General features: G+C 39.5%; 1 protein-coding gene and 1 long non-coding RNA gene across 2 annotated transcripts; both read right to left on the bottom strand.

Annotated features, from left to right (window-relative positions):
- Positions 1–699: 699 nt before the first annotated feature.
- Positions 700–1,202, bottom strand: LOC124049746. Its single transcript, XR_006841455.1, has 3 exons — positions 1,149–1,202; positions 952–1,060; positions 700–857 (listed from the first exon to the last, which is right to left on the bottom strand). It is a non-coding gene; the product is annotated as an uncharacterized LOC124049746 (long non-coding RNA).
- Positions 1,203–2,052: 850 nt separating this feature from the next.
- On the bottom strand, positions 2,053–15,028 carry slc22a13b (solute carrier family 22 member 13b). The gene is made up of 20 exons (XM_046372144.1): positions 14,471–15,028; positions 12,829–12,932; positions 12,475–12,629; positions 9,962–10,133; positions 9,730–9,850; positions 9,510–9,604; positions 9,217–9,431; positions 8,884–8,992; positions 8,577–8,771; positions 8,373–8,385; positions 6,493–7,164; positions 6,273–6,376; positions 5,882–6,030; positions 4,654–4,825; positions 4,405–4,525; positions 4,216–4,310; positions 3,860–4,074; positions 3,660–3,768; positions 2,932–3,126; positions 2,053–2,631 (listed from the first exon to the last, which is right to left on the bottom strand). The coding sequence occupies exons 1-20, from the start codon at positions 14,843–14,845 to the stop codon at positions 2,562–2,564; spliced, it is 3,456 nt and encodes a 1,151-aa protein (XP_046228100.1). The 5' UTR covers positions 14,846–15,028; the 3' UTR covers positions 2,053–2,561.
- Between the last annotated feature and the right edge of the window lie 796 nt (positions 15,029–15,824).

Genomic DNA, 15,824 nt, shown 5'->3' with positions numbered 1-15,824 from the left:
ATTACTGCAGACATACTACAGAAGGGGAAGGAATATGCACTGATGCACATCTAACAAATTCAAATACATGAGAGGAACTTAAATGGAAGATAATCACAAGATTGTTTTGGACAGTGGAAACACTGGCTAGAATCAACGCAACATGCTCAAATAGTGTTGGAGAAACTGTGGTCCACATATTGGTAATGGTAAATTCTCTAAATTAAGAACATTTTGGGAAGAGGTGTTTATCCATTTTCTTCTGCTTATCTGGGCTCTGGTGATGATGGTAGCGGGCTAAGCACATTATTTAAGACCTCCTTTTAACTAAAAGGAACAGCTGCTCTGCTCCAAGCTCCCCTCTGAGCTGACTCCTGGCATCGCAGACTGATCAGCATGATTAGGAGTTGTACTTTTAGTATGAAATGAAATTAATCCCTTCAAAAATGTTTTAACCTTAATAACTACTGAGTTTGATTTTTTTGTAAAATTGTGGTTGTCACCTTTCATACTTGATAATAAACCAACATAAAGAGAAACTTTTACTTCTAATTATGATTAGAATATTATGATTTGTGTTCTTCAATAATCTCTTCAGCACTGTTCCATGTAGGGCCATTTATTGGTTTTCTAAAATCAAAAATAGAAAAAGGTATTATAAAATAGAAGTATTTCCACTTAATACAGACAGTATTTGAAATGCTCACTTCAGCTCAGTGTGGTCTTCAAGCTCAACATTGAGGGTTTAAGGCAGTAACAAACACAATCCCGCAGCAGCAACAGGGACAATGCCATATATAAGCATAGGGATGGTGTAATGGTAGACCAGGATGCCCGCCACACGAGCACACATAAAGTTCACACCTACACCATTCTGCCTGCAAGAACATACAATAGAATTGTCAAGAACTGTGCACTGATCAAAGACTGTTGTTTGTAATCATCACGAGCAGCAGCAGAAAGTGACAGTACCTTAAAACGGTTGGGTATAGTTCTGCAGTGTAAATGTAGGCTGTGCTGAAAGAGGCAGTAGCAGCAAATTTGCCCACCACAGCTAGGGTTGTCACCACCACTGGCAGATCTGTTGCATAAATAATATATTTCAGAAATACTTGTACCTTGCCAATAACCAAATGTTTTATGATGATAAAAAGCTTTTTTGAAAGTACCTTTTGGGACAGCAAGGATCACAAGGCAAGCGGCGCCTCCAAAGAACACCTTTTGGTACTTTCAAAAAACTTGAACAGATACATTCAAACATTTTTTTCATTTTGCATACTTTCGTCATACCCCAAAAATCAGAGCCCCAACTAGAACACCTGCCATGTAGATGGACTGCGACACCTCAATCAGACCACTCTTGTCACAAACCAGATCAAACTGTAAACAGGAATGAAGGTAATAAGTCTAAGAATGAACTGAAAGCAAGGAATACTTAGGGAATCTGAAAGACCTCCAGACCACAGAGAATTTAATAAAGTTGGGCGCTGATTATTTCCTTACTTACCTCTGTCACGATGCTGGTAGTACCTGTGGGTATCCATCTACACATCTAGTTGTACTGTTAATCCCATATGCTTCGATGGTTTCCAGATCCAAATTCACAGGTGTGAACATCTTACAGCTTTCATATTTTCCATCCTTGTTCATCGGGATGGTAAGATTTCTTTGTTTCTCATCAGTCAGGTTGGCCCCACGTTCCAAAATCCAGTCTGTGTTACAGTGATGCGGGAAACTCAAGCCTGAAAACACCTGACTAATGCTGTCAAAGGCAGCAAATAAGCTAGTGATGCTTAATGCAATTAATAACCGTTTCTGAAACAAGCCAAACTCCCCGATCTCTTTCAGGATCTGCCCAAAGTTGCTCATGTTACTTGTGGCTGGATTTGCAGTGCTTCTTCATCAAAGTGCAGTGTGAGGTGTGGATGAGCCTTGTGGTAAGTGTCAAACATCTGGCACATCGATGAACATATTTACTCTTGAAAATTAATTTTTAACCAGTCACAAGGAAAACTTGTAAAACTTCATACAAAGCAATAAAATTACAGATCATAGCCCCGATAATAAATGAGCTCTGCTTAGTTCAGCTTTATTTATATAACACTTTTTTACAAAGCACCATTCATTCAATGAAAACAAAAGAAATTAAATACAGAGTATAAATCACACATTCAGCTGCATATACATGCAGCCAACTAACATCTCCACACATACATCTTCAAACATACAGTAAATAAAGTTGAAGTCAGGCATGCCAGTCCTGGCCAAGGACCACATAAACTCTGCTTTTTCCTAAGCCACTGTCTCTGATATATACGTACCTAAATATATTGTACATTGGATTTGGGTCTGACTCAAAAGATGGAGCCATTTGTGTGAATAAATCAATTTCTAATAAACTTGCAGCCATAAAATGCTCTAAAATTAAAGCAAATTGTGACCTTTAAAATGAAACAAACTAAAATCCCTCCATAATTATACAGACCCAGATCTTGAATTGCGGTTAAAATTTCAAAGACTTGTTGTCAGATAATAAAGAAAATGAGAAACTGTGAACTTCCAGTTATGATTCCATGGCAAAGTTACAATTTGTGCTCTTCAGTAATTTGTGCAGCACTGCCTCTGTTTCCCATGTGTCGTTTAACTGGTTTTCTAAAATCAAAAACAGAAAAAAAGTATTATAATCAAGAACTATTTAACTGTTCAATTTCCTTTTTCAAATACAGTATTTATACTCGGCTCACTTCAGCTCAGTGTGGTCTTGAAGCTCAACAAAAAGAGAAACTTTTACTTCTAATTATGATTAGAATATTATGATTTGTGTTCTTCAATAATCTCTTCAGCACTGTTCCATGTAGGGCCATTTATTGGTTTTCTAAAATCAAAAATAGAAAAAGGTATTATAAAATAGAAGTATTTCCACTTAATACAGACAGTATTTGAAATGCTCACTTCAGCTCAGTGTGGTCTTGAAGCTCAACATTGAGGGTTTCAGGCAGTAACAAACACAATCCCGCAGCAGCAACAGGGACAATGCCATATATCAGCATAGGGATGGTGTAATGGTAGACCTCCAGGAGCCTGATCAGTGGAGCCAGGATGCCCGCCACACGAGCACACATAGAGTTCACACCTACACCATTCTGCCTGCAAGAACATACAATAGATTCACAATCTGATTCTTCTTCTTCTTCTTCTTCTTAGACTCAACAGGAATTGTACAATGATTGAGATGATTTTGGTAGCATTTCAGATTGCAGCCCACAAATTACACTGTAACTATTAAGTAAAGAAAAACTTGCTGAGTGGGCTACCTGTACCAAGATAAATACATAAGCAAAGGGGGAGACAAGAGATAATAATAATAGACATTAATAATGTTTATCTATTTAATAATTACAGAGCACAGTAATATTATTACGATATATATTACGAGGCAATATTCCCCAGTATTGGGAAATTGGTAAATAAACAAGGCAAACAAAATTGTATTTGTTTATAGACATGTTTGACACAACTTCAAAACTGACATTTCTTTACATTCTATTGATAATTTTAATAATGCTTTTAATCTTTTCAATTCAAATTCCGAATATTCTAAAATTCAGTGTTAACACAAACCATGGTTGCTAAGATTTTTGTATGTAATCATCACGAGCAGCAGCAGAAAGTGACAGTACCTTAAAACGGTTGGGTATAGTTCTGCAGTGTAAATGTAGGCTGTGCTGAAAGAGGCAGTAGCAGCAAATTTGCCCACCACAGCTAGGGTTGTCACCACCACTGGGAGATCTGTTGCATAAATAATATATTTCAGAAATACTTAATGTACCTTGTCCATAACCAAATGTTTTATGATGATAAAAAGCTTTTTTGAAAGTACCTTTTGGGACAGCAAGGATCACAAGGCAAGCAGCGCCTCCAAAGAACAGGAAGCCTGCTTGAGAGATCCTCCTTCCAAAGTACTGAATCAGAGCCCAACTGCTCAGGTTTGCGGGAATTTCAACAATACCAAAAACGAACTGCGTGAGGTAGATACTCAGGCCAAAACTGCCTACATTCAGACTCAGTCCATAATACAGAAGACTTGATGAAAACCTAGAAGGTCAGAATTGGAAAGACACAATCAGTTTTGCAAATATTTAAAATTATTGGGACAAAAGTCTACTATTTATTATATCAATTAAACAAGAACAAATAAATAAAGACAGACTAAAACAAGAATAAAACAAGACAGACCAGTTAAGGGACATTATGAGGGTACGTTTTCTCAAATACGATATTCGGAAGATATCCAACATGTTCCTTCTTTCAGAGGTATCCTCCACCTTTAGCTAAACAAGGAAAAGTAAGTTTTAGAGAACGCACACGTGTCATGGAAAGGTTCATTATGATTTTATTTAAAGTGTAAAGATTGATGCAGCTCACCTTATCTAGCAGATTCTCTGGGATCGTCCTCCCATTCACCCTTGCTGCCCTCTGGAGCTCCTTTATTGCCTCCTCCTTCCTGCCCTGGACCACAAGCCAGCGAGCTGACTCTGGGAGTAACCTGTTGGAGCACAGGTTCAAAATCACAAAGTGCAATTCAGATGTTGTCATTATTAACTATAACAATGTTTTTAGTGAACAGCACTTTATAAACTAAGTCAAAGTGTTATGGCCAGACAAGCTGCTGACCAGTAATAGAGTCCCATGACAATGAGGAGAGGACTGATGAGAACCAGCTGCAGGGTCCTCCAGTGACGGATTAAATATGCAACACCGGACAACACCATCAGTCCAGTCGAAAAGGATATCAAAATGGACGCTGTGCAAAGAGCAGCCCTGGAGGAATCAGTCCACTCTACCCCTGTGTGAAAAATGTGGATAGGAAATTATTGAAAATTATTTTACTTCAGTGGTCACCACAGGCTTGCAGTCTAGCTGAGCTTTTTTTTTTTTATCCCACTCACAAGTTCAAAGGGACATGCCAAGATTACCAATCTACTACAAACTCTATGCAGTATACACCGATCAGCCACAACATTACAACCACCGACAGGAGAAGTGAATAAAATTAATCATATCTTCACAATGCAATGTTCTATGGGGAAGCCTTGGGTTCTGGCAATCAACTGGATGTTCTTTGACACACACCACCCCCATACACCCATCCCCCATGGCAATGGCTCTTCCCATGAGCAACAGCCCCCCCCCCCAGCTGGACTATGTACCCTGTCACACTTTGAAAATGGCTCAGGAATGTCTCAAGAACCACAACGATTGCCTCTACACTCCCCTGATCCCAGCCTGTTTGAGAGATACCAGATGCACCAGAATAGGCTGAAACTGGATTGACCTGTCAGGAGAAAGGACACAGGACCTCTGGGGGTATTTTGTGGACACTGACATTGGCATTGGGTCCTTTGGGTCCTGTGCTTTGAGGGTGGGGTTAGAACTATGTTATAACGTTGCGGCTGATCGGCGTACTTCACATTAGTCCTGACTATATTTTTTCAGATTTTTGACTGTGTGTTTATGTGTTCCAGCCAATCTTTCAGAGTTACTTTATATACTGATGAGCTACAGGATTATGATCATCATGGAAAGGATGAGGTTTCTTTGATTAATCGACCTGACATTAAACATCCATTTCAACACACGTTTCAGATACTCTCTCTTGTTTTGTCGTCTTATGCTCTTCAGATCAGATATATTTGTTCCAGGTAATGTAATGTGAAAGTGACGTAATTATATTGTTCTCGTGATATATTGCCTTTAACCTCCTGTGATAAGACAAGGCAATACAACTCTGGTATAATAATAATAATAATAACAATCTAAATTAATGGTTTTAAAAAAGGTTTTCAACAGCAAAAACTATGGTAACACCAATGACAATAATAGGCGAGAAAAGAGGACATACCCATCACACAGGTGATCATTACAACAACACTGAAGGCCCCAGCGAAAAATTTGCCAACTATGTAAACATAGATGTTAGGCGAGAAAGCAGAAGCCACACAACAGAACTGCAAGAGGAGCAAGAGGAGGATCGTAACGCGTCGCCCAAACCTACAAAGAGAGAAGAAAAAGAGCAAAAAGAGCATATATACTTCCAGTTCTTTACAGGGGCACAATATTAAGTTATAGATTCCTCTGTGTATGGCTCAACACTTACATTATTTAATCTACATTTTTATTCCAACATGTTGGAATATTCTAAAAATATTAGCAACGGTGAGAAGAATGGCTCTTATGAAAGCAAAAATCACAGAAACTTCTGACAATGTTGCTGCAGTGTTAAGGATTCATACCTGTCAGAAACTGCTCCGAAAGACAGTACTCCAACCAGAAAACCTGCCATGAAGACGGACTGCGACACCTCAATCAGACCACTCTTGTCACAAACCAGATCAAACTGTAAACAGGAATGAAGGTAATAAGTCTAAGAATGAACTGAAAGCAAGGAATACTTAGGGACCCTGAAAGACCTCCAGACCACAGAGAATTTAATAAAGTAACCCATTTGTTTACCTCTGTCACAATGCTGGAAGTACCTGTGGGTGCCTCATAGTCCCATCCATCTACACATCCAATTGTACTGTTAATCCCATATGCTTCAATGGTTTCCAAATCCAAATCCACAGGTGTGAACATCTTACAGCTTTCAAAATTTCCATCCTTGTTCACAGGGAGGGTGAGATTTCTTTGTCTCTCCTCCGTCAGGTTGAACCCACGCTCCAAAATCCAGTCGGTGTTACAGTGATGTGGGAAGCTCAGGGCTGTAAACACCTGACCAATAACTTCAAAGGCAGAAAACCAGCTGGACATGCATAATGCAATCAATAACTGTTTCTGAAACAAGCCAAATTCTCCAATCTCTTTTAGGATCTGCCCAAAGTCGCTCATATTGATATGTGGTTGAATATGCAGCGCTTCTTCAAGTTCTTCTTCTTCCAAGTGCAGTGTGATGGCACTTTGCAGGCAACAACACTTCTTGTTCCTGTTCCAGCAACTGTTAAATATTAGACAGGTAGAAGGGATGATGATACAGATACTGAGCATATCACAACTTTGCAATCTACAAAACTTTGCACACACTTTGCTGGCACAAGAGTTTAAAGCAGAATAAAAGAGATAAGAAAGGGGGGCAAAGTTCAATACCAAAACATGAGACCATATACAACCATCGAGATATCCCCGCTGCTATAGAACAGCAGCAAAAGTATTGCAAAATCTAGAAAAGCAACACCTTTGGATATACAAATGGTGGAGTCCAAAAGCTGAAATCCAAGCAAAATGTAAAGACTTAGCTATTTTTAGTATCACTGCATGTCTGGCATGAAAGATGTGCAAGTTCGCTTTTAAGTGCAGAGTTAGCATGATTTCATCAGAATCAGCAGGAATAACAAATATGAAAATACATAAACTGTACCAGAGGGCACAATACTGAGGCTGTCATCTGCAGCATTGTCTTGCATCCCATTTTAATAAGCTGTCAAATACATACAGAAAAATATTTTTGCAAGACAAACAAGTCAGTCACAGTCACAACTGACAAAATCTGCCAGTCTGCTTGGGTTTTATTTATGCCATTAATAGCAGAGAAGAATCATACAATGAAAGACGATCAGATGATAAATACCACTTAAATTGTGCGGCATATTCCATTAAAAGGTTTGTGAACCAGTGTGGAGTACCAACATCGTGCAGGTGAAAGCACAGGTGTGACAGATCTAACACAAACAATAAAACATTCTGAGCGGTTTTAACCACAAGATGCAAGATAACAAAATTCAAAGCAACATCAATCTATATTTTTCTCTCCGTGGTGTTAACAGTACACACACAAGCATGTTAACCATTTACACATCCAGCAAATATGGAGCACCACTAGCGTTCATTTGAAGTTGTGTTTCTGGCTATCTAACACATTTATTTGATCTTTTTGCTGCTTAATGTTGCTCTGTGTTCACCAGCTGGCTGCTAACTTTTTTGTGTCAGTGACGTTACAATTGTGCAAACAAGCAGTCCAAAGATGAATACAAAGTGACATAATGTTACACTGTGCTATGGCATATCAAAATGTCCGCTTATTCCCTTTATTTTTGTAATGCACAACAGTTGACTTGTAGCTATATATACAAGGGGAACACATCCAAGGGAAAAAATAACACACACTCTGTCCATTATTACACAATTAAAATTAACAAACAAACAAATCCATAGCAAATATACATGTCCATAATTTAATATACTGTACATACAAATCACAGTTACCAAACCTCTATGGCAGTGAATTATTTAAACAGATGGCAACTACAAAAAATAAAATTATGTTTTATTATGTATGTTATGTAAGAATTCATCATAATTCAGTTGAAGCTTTGTGTTTAGTTGTCAGCCAAGATCACCGAACTGTATTTTCTGATATGGAACAAAAATGGTGAAATCCATTACATTTTTGTGCTCTTTCCTGTTTTGGGGAAAGATCCAATTTCAACAGGTCTGTCCGCAGGTTTTCTGAAAGTAAATACAATAAGATTATTTTATAGAACTGCTTTGAGGTGCTTGTAAGCAAAATAAGTTGTTGGTTGCGAACGGGTTCATCGACTCACATGAGTTCAGCGTGGTCCTGCAGTTCAACATTGCGGGTTTCGGGCAGCAGAAAACAGACACTTCCAGCAGCAATGGGGATGATCCCATATATCAGCATGGGGATGGTGTGATGGTAGACGACCATGAGCCTGATCAGTGGAGCCAGGATGCCCGCCACACGAGCGCACATGGAGTTTAGACCGACGCCGCTTTGTCTATAGACAATGGACTTATAAGCATGCACTAATAACAAAGATGGCATTTTCTGCCAATATTAAGTCTAACAACAGATTTTGTGTTTTACCTCTGGGGCTTTACCTACCTTACCTTATAGCAGTGGGGTATAGCTCTGCAGTGTAAACATAAACTATGGAGAAACTGGCAGTGGCAGCAAATTTTCCCACTACAGCTATGACTGTTATCACGACAGGAAGGTCTGATGGACAAATAAATAAACACATTTGCGACAAATGAAATAACTTAATAAATTAAATGTATGTGCCAGGATCTAATGCATGTATTAGATTAGGGTATTCTGGATGTAGCTATGCTCACAAGACAAATAATAATGTTAGTAAATCAATTAAAATATTAATTTTCCTCCCTCTCAAGAATAAGGTAAAAGATATAACAGATTTTTATTACTTTACAACAAAGTACCTTTTGGAACTGCCAGTATGGCAAGACAGGCGCAACCTCCAAACAACAGGACACCTGCTTGACATATTTTCCTCCCAAAGCGCTGGATGAAAGGCAAACTGCCCAGGCGTGCAGGAACTTCTACCATACCAAAGATGAACTGTGTGAGGTAGATATCCAGACCGAAACTGCCAACATTCAGGCTCAGTCCGTAGTACATCAGACTTGTTCCAAACCTATTAACAGAGTTAAAGAGATGATCTCAGCGCAGACACAAAGGTGGGGCTGAAGATGTGGTGGAAATGTATACTCACCAGATGCAGCTCATTATGAGAGCACGCTTTCTCAGATATGATATCCTGAAGATGTGCAACATGTTTCCTCGTTTGGATGTACTCTCAGCCTCCAGCTAAACAATGTAGGTGTCATTTTCAGTTAGAGTGTATAGTTTACAGTTGTGTACAGTTTATTTGAGGGCTTTTTTAAAAAACAAAAAACAAAACATAAAGCCAAAGTCCATTTGATGCAGTCAACCTTGTCTAACAGCTCTTCAGGGACCTTCCTCCCGTTCACCTTGGCTGCCCTCTGGATCTCCTTTATGGCTCCCTCCTTCCTGCCCTGAGTGATGAGCCAGCGTGCTGACTCTGGAAGAATCCTAATTGAGATGTAGGGTTCATGATCACAAGCTATAATATATGCTTAATTCTATTTGATTAAATGGAGATTACCTTTGAAAGCAATAAAAATGACCTGAAAGGCTGCTTACCAGTAAAAGATACCCAAGACAAGGACAAGGGGGCTGAAGAGCACCAGCTGCAGGATCCTCCAGTTGCGGATCAAATAGGCAATGCCAGACAGCATCATCAGTCCAAGAGGGAAGAAAGAGTGGCAGAGAATAGTGCAGAGAGCAAACTTGGAGGAATCACTCCACTCACCACCTTCAAAGTAAAAACACAGACAGAAATGCCATCTTCTGTGCCATGCTATTTTTGAAAGTTAGTGCGTGCAGATCAATTAATTCAGTGCCTGCGACACAATGCAACAAATCAAGGCACAAGTACTGCGGAAATGTCACAACTTTTGCAGCTTCGGAGTCAAAGCATCAACCATCAGTGGCCTTCATTTAGATGTTACAGCCTTGCAGACACACTTTGTGTTGCTGATTGTAAAGGAACAACAGCAACAAGGCAACAAATCACAGCATAACTTAAAACAAAATGCCATGTTTTTTGTAAAATCAAAATGACAAATTTGTGATGGATAAAGTATGGTCAGGTCCTTGATGCTTTTAGTTCAGATTCTGCTAGTACATACAGTGCATCCGGAAAGTATTCACATCGCTTTGCTTTTTGCACATTTTGTTATGTTACAGTTTCATTCCAAAATGTATTAAATTCATTTTTTCCCCTCAAAATTCTACACAAAATACCCCATAATGACAAAGTGAAACAAGTTTGCTTGATTTTTTTTTTTAAATTCATAAAAAATAAAAAAAAACAAAAATATAACATGTACATGAGTATTCACTGCCTGTGATCAACACTTTGTTGAAGCCCCTTTGGCAGCAATTACAGCCTCAAGTCTTTTTGAGTGTGATCCTATAAGCTTGGCACACTTATTTTTGGGCAGTTTCTCCCACAATGCTGAACCTCTCAACCTCCATCAGGTTGGATGGGAGCATCAGTGCACAGCCATTTTCAGATTTTTCCTTAAATGCTCAATAGGGTTCAATTCTGGGCTCTGACTGGGCCACTCAAGGACATTCACAGAGTTGTCCTGAAGCCACTCCTTTGTGATGTTGGCTGTGTGCTTAGGGTCGTGTCCTGTTGGAAGATTAAACTTCACCCCAGTCTGAGGTCCAGTGCACTTTGCAGCAGGTTGTCAGCAAGGATGTCTCTGTACATTGCTGCAGTCATCTTTCCCTTATCCATAGTCTCCCAGTTCTTGCTGCCACAAAACATCCCCACAGCATGACATGATGCTACCACCACCATGGTTCACAGTAAGAACGGTATTGACCAGGTTATAAGCAGTGCCTGGTTTCCTCCACACATGACGTTCGTCATTCATGCCAAAGAGTTCAATCTTTGTTTCATCAGACCAGGAAATTTTATTTGTCATGGCCTAAGAGTCTTTCAGGAGCTTTTAGGCAAACTCCAGACAGGCTTTTATATGCAATTTACTGAGGAGTGGCTTCCATCTGGCCACTCTACCATACAGGCCTGATTGGTGGAGTGCTACAGAAATGGTTGTCCTTCAAGAAGGACAACCATTTCCACAGAGCAACGTTGGAGCTCTGTCAGAGTGACCATTGGGTTCTTGGTCACCTCCCTCTCTAAGGCCCTTCTACCCCGATCACTCAGTTTAGTCGGGCAGCCAGCTCTAGGAAGAGTCCTAGTGGTTCCAAACTTCCACTTATGGATAATGGAGGCTACTGTGCTCTTTGGGACCTTCAGTGCGGCAGAAATCTTTCACTACCCTTCCCCAGATCTGTGCCTCAACGCAATCCTGTCTCAGAGGTCTACAGACAATTTCTTTGACTTCATGGCTTTGTTTGTGCTCTGACATGGATTGTCCACTATGAGGGCTTATATAGACTGGTGTGTGCCTTCCTAAATCATGCCCAATCAACTGAATTTACCACAGGTGGACTCAGCTGAAGGTGTAGAAACCTCTGAAGGATGATCAGTGGAAACAGGATGCACCTGAGTTCAATTCTGAGTGTCATGGCAAAGGGTGTGAATACTTATGTACATGTTACAGTTTTTGTAACATGTTACATTTTTTGTTTTTCATTTAAAAAAATTCAAGCAAACTTGTTTCACTTTGTCATTATGACATATTTTGTGTAGAAATTTGAGGGATAATTTTAATTTAATACACTTTGGAATGAGATTGTAACATAACAAAATGTGGAAAAAGTGAAGCAGTATGAATACTTTCTGGATGCACTGTATATTAGCCTGAATTCAGAAGACCCACATCTATTCCTGTGTTGTAAAGAAAATGAGCATGTGAGAAATAATCAACATTACTATGACACCATATGCTCTGCATAAGAGTATAGTTTGTGACTTCACTTCAAATGTTTCTACTGGCAATAGACACACTAATATATCATATCAGAAATATGATCAGAATGTAGCTGCTGTCTGTAATAACAATAATACTAATATACTAATACTAATACTAATACTAATAATAATAGTAAAAGACGAGATGTGCGGGTTACAATGAAGCCCAGACAATCACTGATTCAGTAGTAAACTTCTTACTTACCTATGACAAACGCATTAGCAACAATGCCTGAAATGGAGATGCCACTTAAAAATTTGACAGCTATATAAACATAGATGTTGGGTGAGAAAGCGGAACCAACACCAAACAAAAACAGGAGTAGTAGTGAGAGCAGGACCACAAAACGTCGACCAAACCTACAAAGAGAAGAGAAGAATGGTCATGCGGTCTTTGCCTCACATATGGGCAGTAAAAATGTAGATCCTTTTAGCAGATACACTGTAAGTCTAAAACAGTATGAATGCAGACGTGTTTCTGTTCAGTCATTTAAACTTGCCATTAAAAAGCAATCATAACTCTCATGTACATGGAGTGAAGATGGGAGTGAATGCGTACCTATCAGCCATCTGCCCCAACACCAGCGCTCCAACCAGAAGACCAGCCATGTAGACGGACTGCGATGCTTCAATCAAGCTGCTTCTGTCGCACACCAGGCTGAACTGATGACAGGGAGGATAGTGAAAGGACGGGACCACCACAGACAACACAAAACCTTTGCTGGGTTGGAACTAGTGGGTGAGAACTGTTCTTCTGCTATGGTTGTACTAAGTAAGTAAAATTGTATTCATATAACACCCGTTAGAACAAGTTAGAAATGCCTCACAGGATACAGAAAAATAAACAACATACATACATTTCTTGACATTGTTTACAGATACTAACAGAGGGGTGAAACTCTTCCAGAGGGTTGGGATGGGAAGGGACCCTTGGATTTGTGGCGGACGTTGAGTATGAATAAGAGCCTTTGGTTAGATTATCTGAGAGGCCTACAGGTAGATGGAGAAAGGGATGCCAACGTTTGGAAATGTAAGGGTAAGACCATGTAGGACCTTGTGTGTGAAAAGCAGTATCTTGAAATCTATTCAAATGAAGGGATGTGAGGACTGGGCTTATGTGGGATTTGTGGTTGGTTTTGATTAGCATCCTGATTTCCTACAAACTGCAGTTGCGACAGGGCTGCTTGGCTGATGTTATACACTATACTCTATATCAAAGTACAGATGGTGGTCAAAGATTAAGCTTTCTTTAGGAGGGTTTAAAGTTGGTGGGCAGAGAGCGAGCCTAAAATTCATTATTATTTAAAATACTTTATAATATTTATAGTTTATGTTATGAAGTTTAAACAGCATTGTTTCCACTCTTTTTGTATATTTTTTTTATGCTTTCAAATGTTTAAAAATTGATTCATCTTGTAATTTAGACATTAGAAATATGATATGATATGTTGAACAAACATGTCAGTAAATTTAACTGTAAGTGTAAAACAAATGTAATGATCTAAGAAGTTCAAAAAAGTATGAGGCAGCATAAAATTGAAATACTGTCATAATTAGTACTTAAGTACAGACCTTAAGTAAAGTTTACTTTCCACCACTCAACACAGGGTACCATGCAAATGTTTTTATGCTGTCAGAGCAGTATGGTGGCTCAGAAAGGCCAAATAGTCAAAGCCAAGAAGTGATACATCACACATAGCAGCTGCCACACTACTTTAGACTCCAGAGTGTTGGATTTGGGGGGGATACAGAGGCAGATATGGACACTAAGTGTTTTTGCTCACTTAGAAAGGAGCAGGTCCACCTCTATGAAGTCCACCAGGCTGCACCACCATGTTTGTACAGTAGCCAAAAATGGACAAACCAAACACTGGCTATAGAGATGGCCTTTGTCATTTTTTAGATTTTCAGTGGCCATTGCAGTAGAGATTGAGACGAGGGTGTTCAGATGGTTGCAACCACACCACTAGGTGCCACTAAATCCTACATACTGGACCTTTAATAAAATGAAATATTCTAGATATCAGCATTCATACAAACACAAGTTATTTGTCATTAACTGAATTTAAAACAAAAATTAAAACTGCCCAGCACTATTTTTGCCATTCTGAGACAGCAGAAAAGTGTGAGTTGACAACAAAAATTAACAGTAAGTAAAGTAGGAAATACAACATTTAAATGCACTGTTTTGTATCTCTCACCTCTGTCACAATGCTGGAGGCACCTTTCGGTGTCTCAAAATCTGATCCATTTAAGCATCCTGTTGTAGTATTAATCCCATAAGCTTCAATGGTTTCCAAATCCAAATCCACAGGTGTGAACATCTTACAGCTTTCATACTTTCCATCCTTGTTGACTGGGATGGTGAGATTTCTTTGTTTCTCATCAGTCAGGTTGGGCCCACGGTCCAAGATCCAGTCGGTGTTACAGTGATGTGGGAAGCTCATCCCTGTAAATACTTGGCCAATTACATCAAAAGCCAGAAAAATGCTGGGGATGCATAATGCACCCACCAAACGTTTCTGAAAAAAACCAAACTCCCCGATCTCCTTCAGGATCTGCCCAAAGTTGCTCATGTTGGTAAGTGAATGTACTCAGAGTGCAGTGCGCTACAGATAAAGGTTGGGTCTTAAACAACAACATCCAGCTATACAGTCAGTCAACTTGACTTTCGTACTGCAAGTTAATGTTTAAATAAGGATGGTGCTTTTATGGCTGCTGTCCAGTTGCCAACAGACCACAGACTACCAAAGTATAAAAATGTGACATTGGACATCAGGATCCCTCAGGCTGAAGTCTAGCTGTTGTGCAGCTGTCCAGATCTGTGATGCACTCGCTCTTAACATTCAAACTTTAATTACCATCATTGTGAGCACAGGAGGGCTGAAAGGCACAAAATGCTTTAGAAGGAAGAGGACAGCTGAGCCAGTCTATAGCAGCTCATATAAAGAGTGGAGCTCAAAAAAGTTTTCCTAGGAACTTATCAGGAATGCTTTAGTGGACGTTTGCCCTCAAAATTCAAACCAGCAGCTTGTTTCTGAGCCTTTAAAATGTGATGTCCCTGAAGATTTCCCAAAATTATATATATGTTGTGATGTTCCCCGTTCCTTTGTCAGTTTCAAAATTTGCACTTGACCATATCAATGAGCTGAAAACATGTGCAGAGTTGTTAAGTAACGTGATTACATGCCCCCCCCCCCCCCCCCCCCACAGTTCCAGCCTACAGTTATATCCCTTTTCACAGGCAAAGTTGTACTTAGAGGGTGATGTGACTTAGTGTAACTAACAGATCTGTTAAAAAGCCCTGAAAACATATTTTCTCATCCAGCTTTTTACTCTACCTTGTGTGAACACACCTCTTTCTGCCAAAGCTAAAACAATTTTGGCTACTGTAAATGACACATTTCTGTATTTATGCTTCTCTCTGTGCTCTTCTCACTGGTTTGGGTTGGTGGGACTGAAAACACAGTGATGTCATATGGTTTCATACACCAGTCAGAAGCCGATGACCTCTCTGTGAATCAATTATCAAACTAAACCCACACAGTGCAAGCA

Source organism: Scatophagus argus, chromosome 18, assembly GCF_020382885.2.
Source record: "Scatophagus argus isolate fScaArg1 chromosome 18, fScaArg1.pri, whole genome shotgun sequence".
NCBI classification, from domain to species: domain Eukaryota; kingdom Metazoa; phylum Chordata; class Actinopteri; family Scatophagidae; genus Scatophagus; species Scatophagus argus.
Note: the sequence above shows the minus strand (reverse complement) of the source record. Positions and strands in the feature narration are given on the sequence as shown.

What these genes read in the sequence shown, in the direction of transcription:
- slc22a13b (XM_046372144.1), bottom strand. Translation starts at nt 14,845, where the DNA reads ATGAGCAACTTTGGGCAGATCCTGAAGGAGATCGGGGAGTTTGGTTTT. An exon ending in GTCTTGGGTATCTTTTACTG is followed by an intron (nt 9,851 to 9,961) that starts GTAAGCAGCCTT and finishes CATCTCAATTAG; the next exon opens with GATTCTTCCAGAGTCAGCAC. An exon ending in CTATACCCCACTGCTATAAG is followed by an intron (nt 8,772 to 8,883) that starts GTAAGGTAGGTA and finishes CATTGTCTATAG; the next exon opens with ACAAAGCGGCGTCGGTCTAA.